Genomic DNA, 20009 nt, shown 5'->3' on the forward strand with positions numbered 1-20009 from the left:
ACAGCTCAGAATTATGCGAATAACTACTGAAAACGTCCTAGAACATCAGTGCAATGTGACTTACTTTCCAGTGTTAGAAAAACTGCCTCTGGACTGAATTTGAATTTGATTTATAACAACTAACCTTAAGCTATATTTATCTTATTTGTCTATATTTAATTTGTTTTAGGGAAGTTTTAATAGGCCAGGCTATTGGTAAGCTGCTGTTTATTGGTGTCCGAAAACAAATACTGCTGTATAAGTGAGTGAGCAGCCAAGAGCGGATTTATATTTTTTTTGGAGGGGGGTGGGGGCACGATTTGGACCTAGTATACCTATGTATAACTGCATAAGTCTTGTGCATATTTTACCCTTCTAGGAGTGAACTTGCACTCAAAAGGAGTTCGGTTTTCATCCCCGGTTCGGTCATATTAATTTCGGTTTTCCATTATTTCTCTATATCACTCCAGGCGCATAATGGGACGGTTCCTTAACAAAGGCCATGCTTGATGATTCCTCCCAGCAGTCTCTGTCTGATGTTTAAGGTGTGTGCGCAATCATCTCGTTGTCGCGGAGACGTAAAACTGTAGGAAATATTTAAATGCTATAGGGCAATAACTATTTAGATTAGAAATAGAGTGCGAAAATTACTCCTAATAAGCACAGCTTTAAATTTGAATTTATTAGAATAAATAACAGTGATTAGGCCTAAATTACAAAAAGGTATAAGGTGTTAGGATTTGAATGTATGTGTTTATATTTGTTTGTTTATATGTGGTTGGTAACAGTGGCGCACTGGGCAAGAAAAAGGAAGTAGTTAATAGTATGGCGGCCGTATGTTGTTGTATAATAAAGGAAGAGAAGTAAAGATTAAGTTTGCTTTAATTATGATCACCTTTAAAGGATAACTTTGTCAGGTTATGGGCCTAGTCAACGTAAATCGCACATATTATAATGGAGGGGCACATTAAAAGTGGCAAGTGTTTATAATATGTAGTAATCGCCTGCAAAGAAGAAGCAACAGCGCACAAGATGGCTACACAGCAAACGGTCCTGCCCATTCTCTCAGATAACAGTGGATTCGGTAATTGGAAATTCCGAGTAAGATTAGTTTTGGATGAGAAACAACTACTACAAACGACTGAAACGAAGCTCGAAGACATCAATGATGAAAAAGAAAAAAAGGAATTCCTCATCAAAGATGCAAAAGCAAAATCGGTCATAGTGCAATGCTTACCAGATAAGTATTTAGATTTAGTAAAAGATGCAAAACATTCTAAAGATATGCTCAAATCGCTTGAAGATGTGTTCGAAAGGAAAAGTGTTTTCAGCAAACTATACCTAAAGAAAAAATTACTTTCTCTCAAATATGAACGCCACATAAAATTGGAAGAACATTTCCTTCGCTTTGATGGACTCGTTCGCGACTTGGAAAATGCAGGGGTCAAATTGGACGAAACAGACAAGATTTGTCACCTACTGATAACAATGGGGGAAAATTACAGCACAGTTATAACTGCTATTGAAACTATGAAACAAGACTTAACTATGGAATTTGTCAAGTGCCGACTTTTGGAAGAAGAAATGAAAAAGGAACAAACAAATCATGAAACCGTTCCAAGCAGTGAAGTGACATTTAAGATCACATGTTATGGGTGTGGAAAAGTAGGTCACAGGAAGGCTGATTGCTGGCACAACAGACAAAGATCAAGAAAAGGGAGAGAACCAGAAGCAAAGTATATAAAAAATAAATATGCTAACCCAAGAGAATCACCTGCATACCAAGCTGACATCTCATTCACAGCCTATAGAAGTGAGGTTATAAACGGGGAAAACATATTCATTCTGGACTCAGGTGCTACAAATCATCTTGTCATGGAGAGTTTGGAAGTGTACATGACTGACATAAAACTATTGCCTCATAGTGTTGTGATCAAAACCGCTAATGGGGGTGAAATGACTGCTACGAAAGCAGGAAAATTTGTGGGTGGCTATGGCCGTGGAAATATCTTCCTCGAAGCTTTGATAGTACCAGGCTTACAGAATAATCTGATATCTGTAAGCAAATTGATACAGAAAAATCTGACTGTTGTCTTCAGTAAGGAAAAGGTGACAATTCAGGGAGATGGTGTAACCATTGAGTGTGCAAAATGGCAGTGTAATCTTTTCTTTCTACAGTTAACTCCAGTATCAACAGAGAACACTTATGCAAGCCTAGAATCAACACAAGATAATCTCTGGCACAGAAGACTTGGTCATCTAAACAGACTTGGCCTACAGGCACTCAACCTACCATTCAGCAAGGAGAAATGCCCTCAGTGTCTAGAAGGAAAAGCAAGACGACTACCCTTCAAGGAAAATGGTAGCTCTACCAAGTGCATAGGGGAACTCATACATTCTGATATAAGTGGACCTGTCAAGACACCAACCAGAGAAGGTGAGCAATATTTTCAAGTAATTATTGATGATTTTTCTCATTTCACAACTGTGTACCTACTGAAAAACAAAAATGAGGCCGAGCAAAATGTTATGGACTACATAAAGAATGTAAAAACTCAGCATGGAGTTAAGACCAAAAGAATCAGACTTGACAATGGGGGAGAATTCACCTCAAAAACATTCAAAAGATACTGTGCTGACAAAGGGATCAACATTGAATACACCACCCCATACACACCACAACAAAACTCCAAGGCAGAGAGGATGAACCTAACCTTAATGAATAAGGTGAGGACAAAATTTGCCGAGACGGACCTTCCACGTGCCCTTTGGGGAGAAGCAGTGCGTACATCAGCCTACGAGCTAAACAGATCCCCAACAAATGCTCTACAAAGGAAGACCCCAGCCTCAGTTTGGTTTGGCACGAATGACTTGTCCAAACTAAAGGTATTTGGCTCACATGCATATATGCTTAAACTACCACGAGAAAATAAACTAGAACCAAGGGCGAAACATATGATAATGGTAGGATATTCAGGTGGTGGATATCGTTTGTGGGACCCGAAAGAGGATCGGATTGTAATGTCAAGAGATGCAACCTTTGATGAATCAAAAGTAAGACTAAGTGGTAATAGTATGACAGGACATCCAGAGACAATTTTTATCAAGGAAGCAGAAAATCCAAAAACAAGGGAAGAAAAAGCAGAAATAAAATTAGACATAAAAGAAAAGGAGACAGATGAAAGAAGAAAGCAATGCCCAACACTGGAAAACTGTGAAGAAAGTGATGAAGACTTAATTGGTTTTGAACACACAGAAGGCAAAGAAAACTGGAGGAGGAACCCTAAAAGAACTGTTAAGAAACCTTCTCATCTACAACCATATGACTTGTACATGGCATACTGCCTATGCACTGGAGAACCACAAGATTTTGAAGAGGCCACACAACTGGGAAATGGATGGAACGAAGCCATTGCAAGTGAAATACAAGCCCTGGAACAACATGAAACATGGACTCCATCAGCACTACCCCCAGGAGAAAAAGCAATTGAAACCAAATGGATATTCAAGACTAAACAAGATGGATCGAAGAAAGCTAGATTGGTCGCAAAAGGATTTCAAGAGGAGACAACAACTAATGTTTATGCACCGGTGGCAAGACTACCAACCATAAGACTCCTGATATCTGTTGCCATTTCAAGAAATTGGGAGATTACACAACTGGATGTTCCAACAGCCTTCCTGAATGGGTACCTGGATGAAGACATATACATCAAGACACCTGAAGGAGTTAACAATTTGCCAGGCAAAGTGCTCAAGCTACAGAGAAGTCTGTACGGTCTAAGGACTGCACCTAGAAAATGGAACGAGAGATTCCACAGCTTCATGGAGTCGCACGACATGAAGAGATCAGCAAGTGACTTTTGCCTATACATTGTCGAAAAAGTTTGGCTTATTATTTGGGTGGACGACATGCTCATAACTGGAGAAAACACAGAAGTAAGAAATCTAATTCAACTTCTACAGGCTGAGTTCAAAACCAAAGACCTGGGAATTTTAAGTGAATTTTTAGGCATTACGATTATAAGGGAAAGGGATCAAGTGAAATTTTCACAGAGTAGTTTTATTACCAAGATTCTTACCAATTTCAACATGATACTCTGCAAAGGAGCCAACACTCCTATGATAAGTGACTTCCAGGTTGACACGAAAGCACCTGTTGACGAAAAGCTAAAGTATCGTCAACTCATTGGCTCACTTATGTATGTTGCAACTGCAAGTAGGCCTGACATAGCCTATTCTGTTTGCTATCTCAGTAGATTTTTGAACAAACCTACTGAACAATTGTGGAAAGCCGGGAAAAGAGTCCTTAGATATTTGCAGCAAACTCAAGACATGTGTCTAACTTTCCAGCCTAGCTCAGATGAACACTTAACATGCTATAGTGATTCTGACTGGGCAGGTGATAAGCTGGATCGGAAAAGTGTAAGTGGGAGTGTAATTCTTCACGGCAACAACACAATCTTATGGGCATCAAGGAAACAAGGAGCTGTAGCCCTGTCAACCGCCGAGGCAGAATACATTGCGTGTGCAACCGCAGCAAGTGATTTGGTGTATCTCCAGGGAGTGCTGAGAGACTTCATGCCCACACCAAGCGCACCCACTCTCTTCACAGACAGTCAAAGTGCCATAGACATGGCTCAATGCTTCGAAAATAGTAGGCGCTCACGCCATATTGACATTAAATTTCACTACTTAAAAGATCTAGTAGATAAGAAAATTATTCATGTGGACTATGTAAACACCGAAAATAACGCAGCAGATACCATGACGAAGCCTCTATGCCAACAGAAGTTTGAACACTGTAGAAATCGGCTAAATGTTAAATAATTCAATCCTAAGCAAGTGAAACAGTAAATGTAACTTACATTGTAGTTGATACATGTTTAACTTGAGCAGGGGTGTTAGGATTTGAATGTATGTGTTTATATTTGTTTGTTTATATGTGGTTGGTAACAGTGGCGCACTGGGCAAGAAAAAGGAAGTAGTTAATAGTATGGCGGCCGTATGTTGTTGTATAATAAAGGAAGAGAAGTAAAGATTAAGTTTGCTTTAATTATGATCACCTTTAAAGGATAACTTTGTCATAAGGTTCAAATGATGTGTGCTTTTAAAATTTGTAGTTAAATAGATACCAAACCAAATATTTGTCGGCAAAGGTATGAATGCATTATTCTGTAATATTTCAAATTTTTATTACCTTTTGGAACAAAAAGTTTTAAAATAGCGTGAGAAAAACAATCAATTGTGCGACATGAATTCAAGCAAAATCTGAACTTACAATACAGCATGAATCGTAATTTAGTTTCTGTAGTTGTTGTATATTTAACATACTTACGTGTATATCACATATTTTATAAATATTCCGTGAAAGATGAAAAAAAAAAATCCTCAATGAACTGCTTAAAGTGAAAAAAAACTTAAAAAATTGAATATGACTTGTCCCGAAACAAAATTAAGTATTTTTAATGTTGCTAATTGAAGTCAACCAAACACATAAAAATTTATATCAATTAAATTTATTTAACATAACCAAATACTTAAAACTAATTTACATTATTTTCATGTTGAAAATCAAACATAAACCTTTTGACATCAATAAATTTTGGTAAACTGCTTGAAATACTACAGTGACAACTAAGTCATTCAGCATAATGAGAGGAGCGCAAAAATACAAATTTGAAGATATTTAAAAATATACAATAAAAATTTAAAACAAAATTCTATTAAACATAGGTTAAAAAAATATTTCAAAACATTGAATGTTGAAATATGTATCATTGTTTCCAATAAGGCACTATCATTTTTAAACAGCGGAAAAGGAATATTTGATGTAAACCATACACAAGTAAGCATGGCTATAGCAAATATTGTAGTTCCTATTAAGATATTTGGCTATAGTTTCAGCCTTCGGAAAACTATAAAACAACTTCTAACAGCTAGATACATCGTAATTATTGCAACCAAACATTGCACAAACTTTTCCAGTCATTATAAATAACTTAAACATGAGAAAACAAGGAAAAAACGTCCATTCAAAATTAGCAAAATAACATTGTCTCAAATGCGCTTACAACGTAGGTTCAGGCTAGGCCGCCAGAATGCGCTGCTGAATGTGTCGCCCATTTTTTGACGACTTTCCTATATTGTCCTTCTAAAATATTTGGTTGAACCATCCTCACACTACCATAAACCTGTTTAGGGACTTAAGTGGGGTGGGGGGGGGGGGGGAGACGATTCACATCCCACATTGTAAACAAACAACGTCTACCAACTACTAAGTACTATAACTACTATTTTAAACGTTCATTTAGTAGTGAGTCAACGATGTGAGAGATATTACAGACTATAGATGATGATAATACACACAGATTTACGTAATTACTGAATGCTGGTTGTGATCTGCCATACCACTGGCGCTAAAATACTAAATTCTTCCACCCTTGGTAAGTTAAAAATTTATTTTCAAATTTGAATTATTATCACCTTGCAAACACCACTCTTAAAGTGACAATAGATGGTTAATACCACTATGCAAGACTAATTTATATTCAAAGTCATCCACCACTGCTGCGTCATAAGCTTGGAACAGTTTACCGACATCAGATTAGTCATCCCATGGCTGAGGGGATAACACTGACATTCCGCAAAATGCTTATTCAGATCTGCATAATTGTGGGTGTGAGTGTACATGAACTTAATAGAATTGTAATTTTTTATATTACTACTAAGTCTGCCACTTAGGAGTGTTTTTGTGTATTTGTAACATTTATGTAATTGTATCGTTTGAGCATTGATTTTTAAATAACATATCAACAAAAAGAAAGTGCATTTTAAATGTGTCCAGTGTAAGGAACGTTAGCATGCCCTCTGCGCTTTTAAAGACGTTCATAAATGAGATTTCATCACTGGAAAATCAGGTGTAGGAGTAGCGATATATATATATACACAAATGCATAAAAGTGACTGCCTTAGACTTTCTCATGCCAGGTAGGCATGAATACTTATCAGCAGAAGTACGCCATAAGCACAGGGATATTGCCGTTAGGGTCCTGTACAAGCCAAAAAAATATATATGTATGTATATATGTACATACATATATATTCCATACCTATACTAATTAAACTGAAGACTGTTCACGGTAAATTGAACACTTCTGAGCACCTGGTTACTTTTTTCTCTCGATCAATTTGTATCCTTTCACTACTTATTTATGCTAAATATCTATATTTTTCTATTAAAGATAGTCTGTTTTTTTCAACCCAACAAAAATTATATGTCCGAAACCTCCACGAAATATAATATTGGTTGTTATTCAAATATAAATGATTTTCAAAGTGTCCACTTTACCGTTAACGGCCTACCTTGAAAATGAACTATGTAACATGTTAGAAAATATGAAGATATAATATTATTAGATGATTTCAACATAAATATGTTAAACATTTCCGCGGTGAAACAGTTGTATACAAGAATCCTAAATATTGCGCAACGATTTAAGGTGGCCGCCTGACAGCGGGTATTTTGTAATGTTCGAAGCGTGAGAAGGGCGGGAGAGCTAAGAGCGGTACAGTCACGCGCATCAAGGTCCTAACGCCTATATCCGCCAGGCGGTCTTCTGACATGCAGCAACATTGTCGAAGACTCTCTTCCAGGGCAAGTTCAGTGGGGATCCTATCATTTTATGACGAAATATTAAATGTGAAGGTTTGTTGTACGTTCCTAAACCATTTTCAAGTCAGTGAAACTGTATTTTCAAACCTAAAATTGACGGTGAAAATAACAATTTTAGCAATTTTAAGCTTCCATAAGAGCTTATTTATATAGAGGATTGTATAAGCTGGCAATGGTCTAGGAACACGTGTAACATATTTTAAGTGGTATTGATAGCAAGTACCGAGCACACACGCGGTACACTTGTGTGATACGTGAACTGCTGAAGCTCTGCACAGTATTTATAGCGGCCGGTCTAAACGGCCACCTTAAATAACTTCACGTAACTGGATATAATAACTCAAAGATATCACATTAATACCAGAAGAACCTCGTATTTTACAAAAAAATTCGAAAACTCAGCAATTATAAAAAATAAAAAGAAATTATATCGTTATGGGTATATTTCAGCATATTGCCTATCGCACGTAATTTCATTTGTATCCAGATAGTAAATTTTCTGAAATAGCACCCTAAACACCCCATTTTTGGCTATTTAGACGCGACCTAAAAGGTGTTTATATTGCGCATGTTTTCTTGAAAGAAGTGTGTGTTTTTTTCGTAGTTAACAGCATAAAGACACTTTACAAAATCTGTAAAAAAATTACTCTGACATGCTACAATGCAGTTTAGGCACATGTAGGCGAGATTCTTAGGGAAATGCCAGGTAGTTTTACAGTGGTTATAATTTTTTTAAAGATAAATATAGTAGGCTTATTGGTATTAAAGAATCTCTTTATTATTTCGACACTATTATACAATTATGTATAGCCTATCTACATTATTTTATAGTAATTAATCAAATATTTTTTTAAATTTATGCACCTAAAGTATTGTAAATATTGTTGTGAAAATATCCTAAAAGGTATAATACTTTTTTTACAGACAAGTGGTGCACTATTTGCAAAAAGCGTACATTAAAAAAAATTCTTAATGTGTAAATTACGAATTACAAACTACTACACTTATTGAGACAAATGTTTAAGACGCTCGTCCACTCACAGGTTACTTGTGTGAATGAGACACTAAATCGATATACCGCCCTTATCCACGGTGCCTCCAACTCTGAGTCGCCCTTCACGCACAAGCAAATGAACGAGCATACAGCGTTTTCATTGTGCAGCGTGTACCTACGGGACTTTAAGCGGTAACCCTATCATTTTTGTTATAACTACGTAATTCTGAATCGAATAATATATTAGTAACACATCCGCACTGCATTAGCCTCCCACCAAGTCGATCCGGGTCCAATTTACTTCCAGATTTTCAACGAAAGTTGGCAATATTTTCGGGATCTCGTGTTTCTCCTGCCCATCACTCCCGGCGCTACTTCATATCTAAATTATTTCCTCAAATCAAATCTAAGGAGCTGACATTTCAAAGGCCGCCTACTCTTATTGAAACCCTTGTAAAAACGTCGCATTTTCGAAATAAAAAACTTTCAACTTGACCCTGAATTGTAAAAAAAAAAATAATTTATTATTTCAAAAATATATTTCATTTCGATCAATGTTCCATTTGCCCTATAAAAAATCAGAAAGTGTATAATGTTTAGCTTCACAGTTGCAAGAGAGTGCGCTTATCTTACGAATACAGCATTTCAATGCCTGGCAGGTAGGCAACAAGTTATGGTTTCGGCGTTATGGTCACATTGTGGTTTCGGCGTTATGGTCACATTGTGGTTTCGGCGTTATGGTCACATTGTGGTTTCCGCGTTATGGTCATATAATGGTTTCGGCCTTATGGTCATATAATGGTTTCGGCGTTATGGTCATATTGTAGATTCGTTTGTGGAATTCGGCGTTATGGTATTTCGGCGTTTTTGTACATTTAAATTCTCTTTCAGTGTATTTAGTGACTTTCTTCTGAGTTTGTTTTTGTGGCAGTACTGCAATGACATTTTTCGGCGTTAATGTATTTCGGCGTTGTGGTCATTCGGCGTTGTGGTACACAGCAGTTTTCGGGTCGTCGGCGTTGTGGTCAATTTGGAATTCGGCGTTATGGTATTCGGCGTTATTGTACGTTCGGCGTTGTGGTATTTCGGCGTTGTGGTGCGTCCCCGTGCCGGAGGACTCCGCCAGACAGAACTGCGCAGTTGCTTCAGCTAATCTTGCATACATGACGTCACCGCGTGTACGGGGTCGGGGGAAGGGGAGGGGAGGGAAGGCGATCTCCTGGATGACTCCTGCCGGCCAGCGAGCACACCAGCAGTGGAGTGAGTGGTCAGTGTAGCCACTCACCACCAGGGGCGCTTGCGTCCCTGGTCACTAAATCCAGTCCTGGATTAAAAAAACAAAACAAAGCGGACCACGAGTCCCAAGTGCCCAACGCCCCGCTTGGTAGACTCTTTTCTACTCTGCCCAACTCTTCATCCAGACCATCCTCTTGTCTCCTGTATTATCCTACACTTAAAATCCATGCAAATTTGCACCCCGCATGACGAGTGCCCAGGGTTTTTCCCTGTGTCTATGCAGGTTTTTAAGTGGGGGCCAACCTATCTCTAGTTATAGTCTAGATTTATGAGTGAGGGAGAGTTAGTCATGCCGTGGCTGGCCAATCCCCTCCTAGCACATGATGCATGCGACCCTCTCCCCGCATGGCTAATCTCCAGCATGACCAGGCGTATAGGCTTCGGCCTGAGACTCACCTAGGTCCCTCCCTAACCCGGACCCCTCCCAAATACACTTAGTTTTAGTTAGGTTAGCGGACACTTGATCGCTCACCTCGGGCCACATCTTCGCCGTCAGCGTGACGGACTGCTGGAACACTTGTGTCTGGTAGCGGCCCCGCCCCGCAACGCCCTCATCGCCTGCAACAGGGAGCAGGGGAGACCTCCGTCACAACTCCACCCTTAATGCCGATACTGAGACAACGGTATTTTTTTGAAAGTAGTTTTGGGCCCACCCACTAGATACAAAATTTACTTGGTCCGATACTCGATCCTTGCAATAATGTTTGATTTAATGTAAAAAATATATATATATTAATTTCAATTAATCATGTTCAAAATCCTAAAAGAGACTTAACATCCTCTACTACCAGACTCCAGTAAGCCATTATGACCGCCATCTTGGAAATATGTATTTGTTGACCCATAAATTTGGAAAAAAATTCTAATATTCATCGAAAAAAAATCACTCATTAATTAACTGATTGAATCGATGCTTGGGCAAATGCACAAAATGAAGTAATTTAATTTAAAATACCACAAAAGTGACAGGTTCGAGAAATAAATTACCACAAGTTCTTTTACAAACATACTAACATACTAACATAGCTAAATTGATTGTGAGAAGTAATGCACCAGTTATTATCACGCAAACAAACCAGTTCTCTTATTTCGTTCACTTTATTTTGGTAGCCACATATTTTGTGATGTGGCATACCAGAAATATTTCATATATATCCTTCACATTTATATAGTAGCAGCTTTTTATTACAAAACAGTATTAAGTGTTCTTTTTTTGTACAGTAATTGCCTTGTACTAAGTAATCAGACGTCAAGTATTATAAAGCTAAACCTTGGGATTTCAACCTCCTGCCCAAGGTTTTTTTTTGCAAGTTTTTATGGGCCCACCCAACAGATAGCGTCACATGTCGCGCAAAACGTTTCGGTTTCCACTGTAACAGGCACTTTACATTTCCCTCTTTGTTCTATCGTATCCACGGCTCAGTTTCCAAGCCGGTACTAAAAAAAAAATTAAGTACCCCTTTGCATTCAACAATACATGAACTCGAGTAACGTTAAATTTTATTTTTATTTATTTATGTGTTTTATTAGTGCCATTCCATAACTGAAGGCCATTGACAAAAGTGACACGTACAAGTGAAACACATGAGACGTACAATCACACAATACATACACTGTTAACAAAAATACAAATAAAAATAAATTCCGTTTCAATACACGTGACTACCTACATTATACACAGACAAAAATTTACGAAGGTCATGCTAGTAACCAGGTATTATATTTCTTTCAGTTTCCCCAAAAGCCTGTGATGAATATATTTGGCTCTTTATGGTACAAAATAATATTATACATTAACAGATTTGAAATATATTTTTTATAATGAAAGACTCTAGTCTGTTACTATAAGTATTATTGTTTTCACACCATTTCATAGAGCTAATCTGTTAACTTATATAATTAAAAGTGTCATTTATTCTATGATAATTTGGAATTATTAAGTCCCAGAACACACTACCTAGTCACTCCACCATAGTTCACAGATGATATTGGAAACGAGATCTGCGTTTAGCGCTCCAAGCGGGAGCGCGCACAACTAACTTGGCCAGTTTGCCTCAGGCAAATGACACTTTAAATTTAAAAAAAAAAAATATTAACAAGTGGAAAGTAAAACACATTAATTCATGATTTCACTTTCACGCGGAACAAACTCTTTGAACTAAAAATATGTTCATGCTATAAAAAGTTAGTTAATAAGAAACTACGTCACCACTTGACTCTCAGCACCCGGAGGAGCAGTAGAATGCATAGATTAAATATGGATAGACAGTGCACCCAAGTTGCGCAGTAGAGCACTTTTGAGTCCCAGCAATCAACAGGATTACTACAAACTTCAAACCAAGTTGATTATTTTCTTTAGTTTCTTGCATTACTTTTTTAAAGAATTATTTCTAAAATTGTAACCCGATACCTACCTTGCATTGGTGTAAAAAGTCGTGCAAGTGATGATAATTGCGGGGATTTTCGCGCCTTTTTACACCCATTATATTACACTAAGTGAATATATATTAAAAATATTTGTGGCAGAACAACTAATTCAAGGGATGTATTGAGTTTTAGCCCTCAAATAATATTAATGACAATAAAATAAAATAATATTCGCCATGTATGTGACCGAACCTTAATCGTCAAAAACAGTATCATGGCGGGTGGCAGATTGTGGTTGAGATGATAAAATCTCGCGAGGCTTTATGTGTCCGAGTTTCCAATATGATAAGCGTTTGATATTTTAGTACATGTGCATTTGATAATGGTACGTGTCAAATAAATGCTTTACGTTTTAAAATCTCAATAAACATGAGTGTATTGCGGTATCGTTTCGTAACAGTTGTGTTGGCAAATCACAAAGGAATATTTGCCTCGAGCGCAGAAGGAAAGAATCGGTCTGTGTTATAAAAAAAAACTTAAATTAAAAATTTAAAAACCCCAGACTTTGAAATTCTCACTTGAAGCTACTGTTAGTAATTAAAATGCTTTAAACACTATCATCTAATTTTACCAATTTGTTTTTGTAGTCTGTATTATAATACTCTATCCATACCAGACTGCATCACAGAGCCTTCAACTTTCTACAAGCCACATCCGCTAATATCCACAGTAAGATAAAATCATCGTTCAAGTTTTCCGTCGAGAAGGCACACTTAAACAAAATCCGCATCAGGCTGCATGCCTTAAAATGCATCTACGAACTTTCTTATGCACACCGCAACATGTCCCGTACGTAATGACGTGTCAGGATAATTTGTGGATCGAAATCTCCATTGTCCGTGAAGTGACCAGTCATATCGCAAGTTAAGACCTAAGATCCCGCAATCGTCTCCGGTCTCAGATGCACAGGTCTCTGAATTTCGTGCATAAAACATGTCACGGGACACGCATCAATTGTGTAACATCGTCTGCTTACAATAAACGGGAAGCCTTTTCACAGACGAGAGAGACAAACGGCCGATCGTGCATCTTCGTTTCTTTTTTGTTCATTGTAACTCATGATAACTAATGGTCAATTAGGTTATGGTTAGCTACATTATAAATACCTACTTTAAAACATTGTGAATGGTTGATTTGGTTAGGATAGCTACATTACCGATGCTGTGAAATAAAAAATCATAAAAGCGAGCATGAACTTCGGGGAACTTCGGGCGTGGCTCTCTCGTCTGTGAAATGAAGGCTTCCCACAATAAAAACCTCGCACCAGTGCTCCGGCTCTCATTTCGAAGTGTTGGTAGCACAACAGGTGAGTTTGTGTCATTTCTCTATGTCCGCCCCACGGTCATATAGTAAGGTCTGGCAACTTATCCTTCTTGGCAAAACCCATCCGCTCGCGGCTACCAGCGAACTAAAGGCGCTAATAACAGTTTTGGTTTAGCACTTCGTCTATAGAAAGCGTTGCCTTGAATTTGTAACGCGCTATCGTTTGGTGCGTCCGTCACGTCTTGTTTAGAGGTTACCTGCCTTCCCACAAAATGAAGCTTAAGATTGATGTCCCGGTTTTGCTGATGCGTAAGCCTTGATGCTCCGAGATTGCGCAATCGATGGGACTTTGAAATCAAAATTTCCCCTTTTTTTTAAATGTGGTATGACCTACAGACTTGGAAACTCGGTAGTGATGTTCCTTATGTTATGATGTGTTCAGCCCGGGCAACGCCGGGCACTTCAGCTAGTAATATATGCGTGAGTGTGTGTATGTTGCACGCCTGTTTTCCTCCGCGAGGTTGCCTGCCCTGCGCCGCCAGTCGAGCGGGACCCGCGTCGTCCCACTGGCATACTTGGCCGCGGCCGAACACGACGCCGTCAGACGGCGGGCTGATTGCGCGGCCCCCATTCCCTCCAGAGTCCAAGAATGGCGTTCTTCCTTTCGCCGTTGTGTATTCAAACATGGCCAACACGCACTATCGGTAAAAACCGTTTTCGTTTAAGTGTTTAGGCGCACCAAGACAAAATTTTTAGAGGGCAAGATACACGAATTTTTTTGCGAGAATTTTATTCAAGTACCATAGAAGACCAGACATAACCTAATTTTCACTTTTGAAACAGCAACAATAAAACAAATGAACCGCGTATTAAGAGTGGAAATTTGTACTTCGGCAATTCACTTGAATCAAACAAAATATTCAAACATTTTACTTTTAACGATAAAACTGAGCACACACAATTGAGGTTCACAATTACTGCCGTAAACATGCCGACGAAAACCTTCAAGGAGTCTTAAAGTTGTCACTACTTCATTCGTTATTCACTTTCCTCTTCACACAGAGCATTTCACTGCCTAGGGTTGCCTCTTCCGTTACATTCTGCTGTTTCATTGTGTCGACTTGACAGTACACGATGCACGGAAGTGGATCAGGTACTCAGTTGTCTGACTGAGTCGAAGAATAGCGCGTTTTCCAGCACTCTTAATTAACTAAGCGGCCAAAAGCGGAAGCCTAAAATCAATGGATCATTTCAGTTATCCGCCCGAAAAAATGTAATTTTTAATCGTGCAGGTGTAGAAGATCATAACTGTAGTAAGGGCTAAGTTTGTTAATGTATGCAACATTTAAACTACGTAGTTCTACTGTAATAGTCGAAGGATAAATGAAATCATGATAAAATGAGTTTTTTTAAGGGTTGTGATCGTAACTAAAAACGAAAGGAAGGTTAGGTTAGGTCAAAGACATTTAAAATACACTACAATCATTAAAAAAAGTATGGAATCTTGCAAAATGTTGATAAGGACCGCGAAGTATCTGCACGAGAGAACGGCGACTGCTCGGGGGTCGAACACTGGACCGAAGGGCCTCTTGACGTCACGCCTGCCAACTTCCCGCGTCAGGAAAGGATTTGTTCCTGTGACCCCTCGCGGAATCCACCATGTTTGAATGGTGCCCCGCTGAGGTTTCCTCTAAGGCCCAGGATTCTTGCTGGGAAGGACTCGTACTTGGGAGTGGTGCCCCGTGTGCTTTAGGGGCAAGCATCAGGGTTCCCTAGCTCTATGACATGCTGATGTAGTGAGCGACGAGGACAGCTCCGGTTACCAGCCTGGACAGCTGGGAGAGGTTGGGTAGGCCTCCACCGGACCGCGGGTTCGCTGGGTGATTGAGGAGTCCCAGTGCGAGGCGGGAGACTGGGGTAGGCGCCAGAAGTGATGACAACTCCGGAGGGCTAAGGGAGCATCCAACTTGCTGGTGAGCTGAGTGGAGTAGGGGGCCGGAGGTGGTGCATAAGCTGGGATGGGTAGCCTCAGCCTCTTTGCATAGCCAAAAGCTCTAACGCTCTTCCTGGTTGCGTATGCGGCGTATCCGCATTCATGCCCATGGGTGCCCCAGGGCGGTAGGGCCACAAGGCTAAGAGCGCTGGGTCACAAATGAAAAAGGGGGGGAAACCTCTGTGATCGTCTATGTGACCCCTCGCGTGCAGTGAAAGCCCCGAACAGCCGTCCCCGTGGTGCCGGGTCAGGATCGACGCCCCCCCGGATACACAAACCACGCGCGCAGCTCCGGGTTCCCCGGGTCTGCCATGCTAAATTAATTTACTTACATCATTTCGTGGTTTTTACTCTTTTTTTTAATTAATTCAAAATGTAAATAACCTTTGTTTGTTTATAATTTTTTGAAGTATTTATTCGGTTTATAAAAACTTAAAGGCCAATTTTTTATGTCAATCCTTACCATGAACTAAGATCATTTAATCGTGTAGTAAACAGTTAAAAAATAATGGCTTTGTATTGGGCCTTTGATATGTGTAAGCCTACTTAATTTTCGAATTAATTATGAAACAGCACAGACGAACAACAGTGGGCTAACAACGAGACAGTTTTTTAACCATGAAGGTGTATCCAATTTTTTGCCATTTTAATATTTAAAGTCAATATAAGAACGACACCATAGAAAATAAATTAAGTTTAAAGCTAATTCCTTCCATGTCTTGGTATGACGTTTGTTTAGCAATATTCACTACAAGATTGCACTTTTACGATTCTTCCTAGTGAGTTCTTTTCAAACTATTAAACAAATTCAAAACATATCATCCTTTATACAGCTAAGATTTGTTTCGTTATCCAATTGCTAACCAGTTTACTTAAACTTCAGAAAAGACACCACTCCATACACTGTTGAAAATCACAGCAAATTTACGGACTTTTTTAACGAAGAATTTACCTCAAATAAACGAATAGTTCTTCGTAATTTCAAATAACTAAACCTTCGTGGAAACTACGCCGTATTTCAACTTCCGAGTTGTAGGTTTCGCTCTAAACAAAAGTTAACACACTGAACTCAGTTTTCGTAAATTTAAGAAGATAGCAGAAAATTGACGTATATTTCTGGATGATTTGTAACCAGCGTTTTTTTCGTAAATTTAAGGTGAAAATGTTTAACAGTAATTGTCTGCCTGCATTTACTGTTATTGTTAAAAACTGTCTCCTCGTCGTTAGCACACTGTGTTCGTCTGAGCCGTTTTTTTTATAACTTAATTCCTTCCATGGAATATTCTGTGCTGTCTAATATTTGAAGTTTTAAATCAGCTGATTTAGGCTTGTTCTCTGTGTATTTTTTTAATTTTTTTTATTTCGCATTCTTTAAATTTTTTTTTCCCCATGCATGACAAACCAGTCCAAACCGCAATTGCGTTATGTGCAAAGAATTGCATTAAATCATGAATGCATACGTATGAACTTTCTAGTCTGCGATGGTATAAAGATATCATATAAAAACAGAAAACTAGGTGGACCTTTTTTCCGGAAGTCGCAGGACGGTAACGACCGCAAGAAAGGGGGCCAATAGCGGGGAGGAAAGGTCAGCTCCGCGCTAGTCCCCTGATGCCATTTCGCCTCCCCGCCGACCCCTGCGGCTTCCCGGGCAAGAAGGACGGGTATGTCGCGACCGCTATGACATTCTCTCTGGAGGGGGGGGGGGGGGGGGGGGGCGTCGCCCTCGCTGGACGGGCAAACGCCCTCTATCAGTTCCGTACCACGAGCACCAGTGGCGGATCCAGAGGATTTCAGAATAGCCAGAGAAAAAATGTCTTAAAATTACTAAATTTGTATTTAATCTACTCACACTACACATAACATCCAACCACCAGATTTTATGATTCTACAAGAAATTCAATAATTATATTAAAATATATTATTGGTTTCAGAAACAATAATTTTTGTAGCAGACAACTGGTTTTTCGGGGGGGGGGGGGGGCACTTGTCCCTAGTGCCTCCCCCCCCCCCCTTGGATCCGCCACTGACCGTGCACGGAACCAAACTGCTGCTTCTGCCCGTCTCCCCGACCACCCTCCCCTCGCGAGGAAACGACGAGGAGGGGGGGAGGGGGGGGGGGGAAAGGAAAGACACCATCTTAGTTCCAACTGTTTTCAGGCGGTCACTTTCTGATGTGACAACATCCTGTAAGCTCTCGGTACGCGGAATTCGCCGGGAACAGTCTCGTGAGAAAATGGAAGGGAAGTCGACGAACGGAAAATGTGTCTCAAATGTGGCCGGGACCCGCGTGTAGTGACATAAAACCCGTACGTAGTCACTTTCGTAAACATTAGGGCACGTACCGAACTTATTGGTATGCCAAATAAAACTCTTTATGATAGTAAACTACCCAAAAAAAATTTTGGTAATAAAAATAAATTAAAAGTTTTGAAATACCTAAGAAAACTGGCCTTTCAATGATTATAATGATTATTCTCCTTATAAATACACAAGAAGCTTGCTATCACAGCGGTAGAGCACGTAATTGTTGACCTCCAGGGACGTGGTTCAAAACTCAACTGATTTTTTTTAATTTAAGATTTTTAATATAAGAAAACAGTTAATCAGCTCAATAAGGTTAAGGTTTGTTTGTAGGAAGTATTTATGACTGATTTCAGTCGTTTAAGCAAAAACAATTGTACAAACATATACTCGTACTTAGTGTTATGATGTGTGTTTTAAAATGATTCAGGTTAATATTTTAATAATGCCATAAACGTGTTACTTTGAACGTGCGCGGCAACTTTATAGTATTAGGGTAAAGGCATGTAAGAGTGCGCAGTCCCTAAGAGCGCGCAGTATAAATATATTGAAGTTGGTAGCACTGGCGAGAGAAGTCGATAGGTGGCTCCCTAAAGCTTGTGTGTGTGTGTGCTTTACTGCACTAAGAAAATTTGTAGAATCGGTTTATTTCGTATGTAAGAGGTAAGAATAATTTTTGCTTTCTCCTGATGTTAATATGAATAAGAGTATAATAGTCTTTATAAGTAATACATCAAAGAGGTACCGCGAATCATATTATGGTAATCCGAAGCTTAGAGTCTATTGTTTACGATAACGTGGTAACGGGCGGCCAAAGTGAAGGCTGCTGCTATCTGTTGTACAAACGTTGCACTTGTGTGGGTGCCTCTAAGAGTGCGCAGCAATGCGTTCTCTTAGAGGCCGAATTGTCTACTGCGTACTCTTGGAGGCCGTTTCTGCATGGCAAAATATGACTTTTACAATTCAACTGTTTCTTTTTGCAGAATTAATTTCGCTGACAAAAATGACCTCCAAAAAGTATACTAGAAAATCAGACAGGAAATTGATTTTTACTGAAAAATTAATTGATGATGCTAAGAGAGTAAGAGGAAAGTCGCTGCCTCTCTGGGCGTGAATGAGTCAACACTTAGGAAAAGACTTAAAACAGTAAGCATTATGTACACTTATTTTTTAGACACATGATAATTGCATGCATCATTTAATTTTTTTCCTATTTGTTAAAATCAGTTTTGTCGGAGGATCATTGGTGTAAAAGGGTAATAAATGTTGCAAACAGATGAATAATAACTAATTCACCGAGTTTTACATTATTTTACGACTTAATATTTTTAATGCCAGAGTGAGAAAACTATCAACTATTTAGGGCTACCTACCCTCATTTTTTATACATAAAAACGTTTCATTTAAAAAAAGCATAAACATCTTGTGAACAGCAGCACTGCTAAGATGTATTCATTTGACGGTGAGATAGGGTTTTACTGTCCTATTACAGCGAGATCTTAGGAGCGGGTGAGGGTTAAGTGAGGTGAAGGGACATCACAACATCCATGCTCGAGCTAGGATTCGAACCTACCTAGGACTTCTCGCAACGGCAACTAACCGACTAGGCTACGGAGACCGGCTATTCATTTGAGATAGGCCTATGTGTGTGTCAACTAGAGTATCCGTATGGTCATGGTACAGAGTTTTCTACAATAGTTTGCAAATGGTGATGGGTGCTGATATTGGATAACCACGTTTCACACTGCAGTATTGAAGCCGTAAATTTCTGCAGAGAACACTTCATAACACTGCTGTCACTACCACCACATGCTAACCACAGACTGCAGCCACTATAAGTCGGTTTCTTTGGGCCTTTAAAGAAAGCCTTTGCTCAAGAAGCAGAAAAGTGGTTGGTGGTTCATCCAGGGAGGGCAATCACCCAGCATGACATTGCAAAAATCTTCACATGTGCTTACACGAGGGTAGCAACGATGGAAAAGGCAATAAATGCTTTTATATCAACAGGTATACATCCTTTCAATCCCGATAACTTCACTGATGAAGACTTTTCACCTGCTGAAGTGACAGACCGTCCT

The 20009-nt window shown here is 39.2% G+C and overlaps 1 protein-coding gene across 1 annotated transcript in view; it reads right to left on the minus strand.

Annotated features, from left to right (window-relative positions):
- The window catches only part of LOC134537287 (uncharacterized), a 129165-nt gene that overhangs the window by 23566 nt on the left and 85590 nt on the right, over nt 1-20009 (minus strand). Inside the window, exon 3 of the mRNA XM_063377562.1 lies at nt 10417-10502. Coding sequence (XP_063233632.1) covers nt 10417-10502 — 86 coding nt within the window. The remainder of the gene's footprint in view (nt 1-10416; nt 10503-20009) is intronic.

The sequence above is a fragment of the Bacillus rossius genome, chromosome 12 (assembly GCF_032445375.1).
Source record: "Bacillus rossius redtenbacheri isolate Brsri chromosome 12, Brsri_v3, whole genome shotgun sequence".
Lineage (NCBI taxonomy): Eukaryota > Metazoa > Arthropoda > Insecta > Phasmatodea > Bacillidae > Bacillus > Bacillus rossius.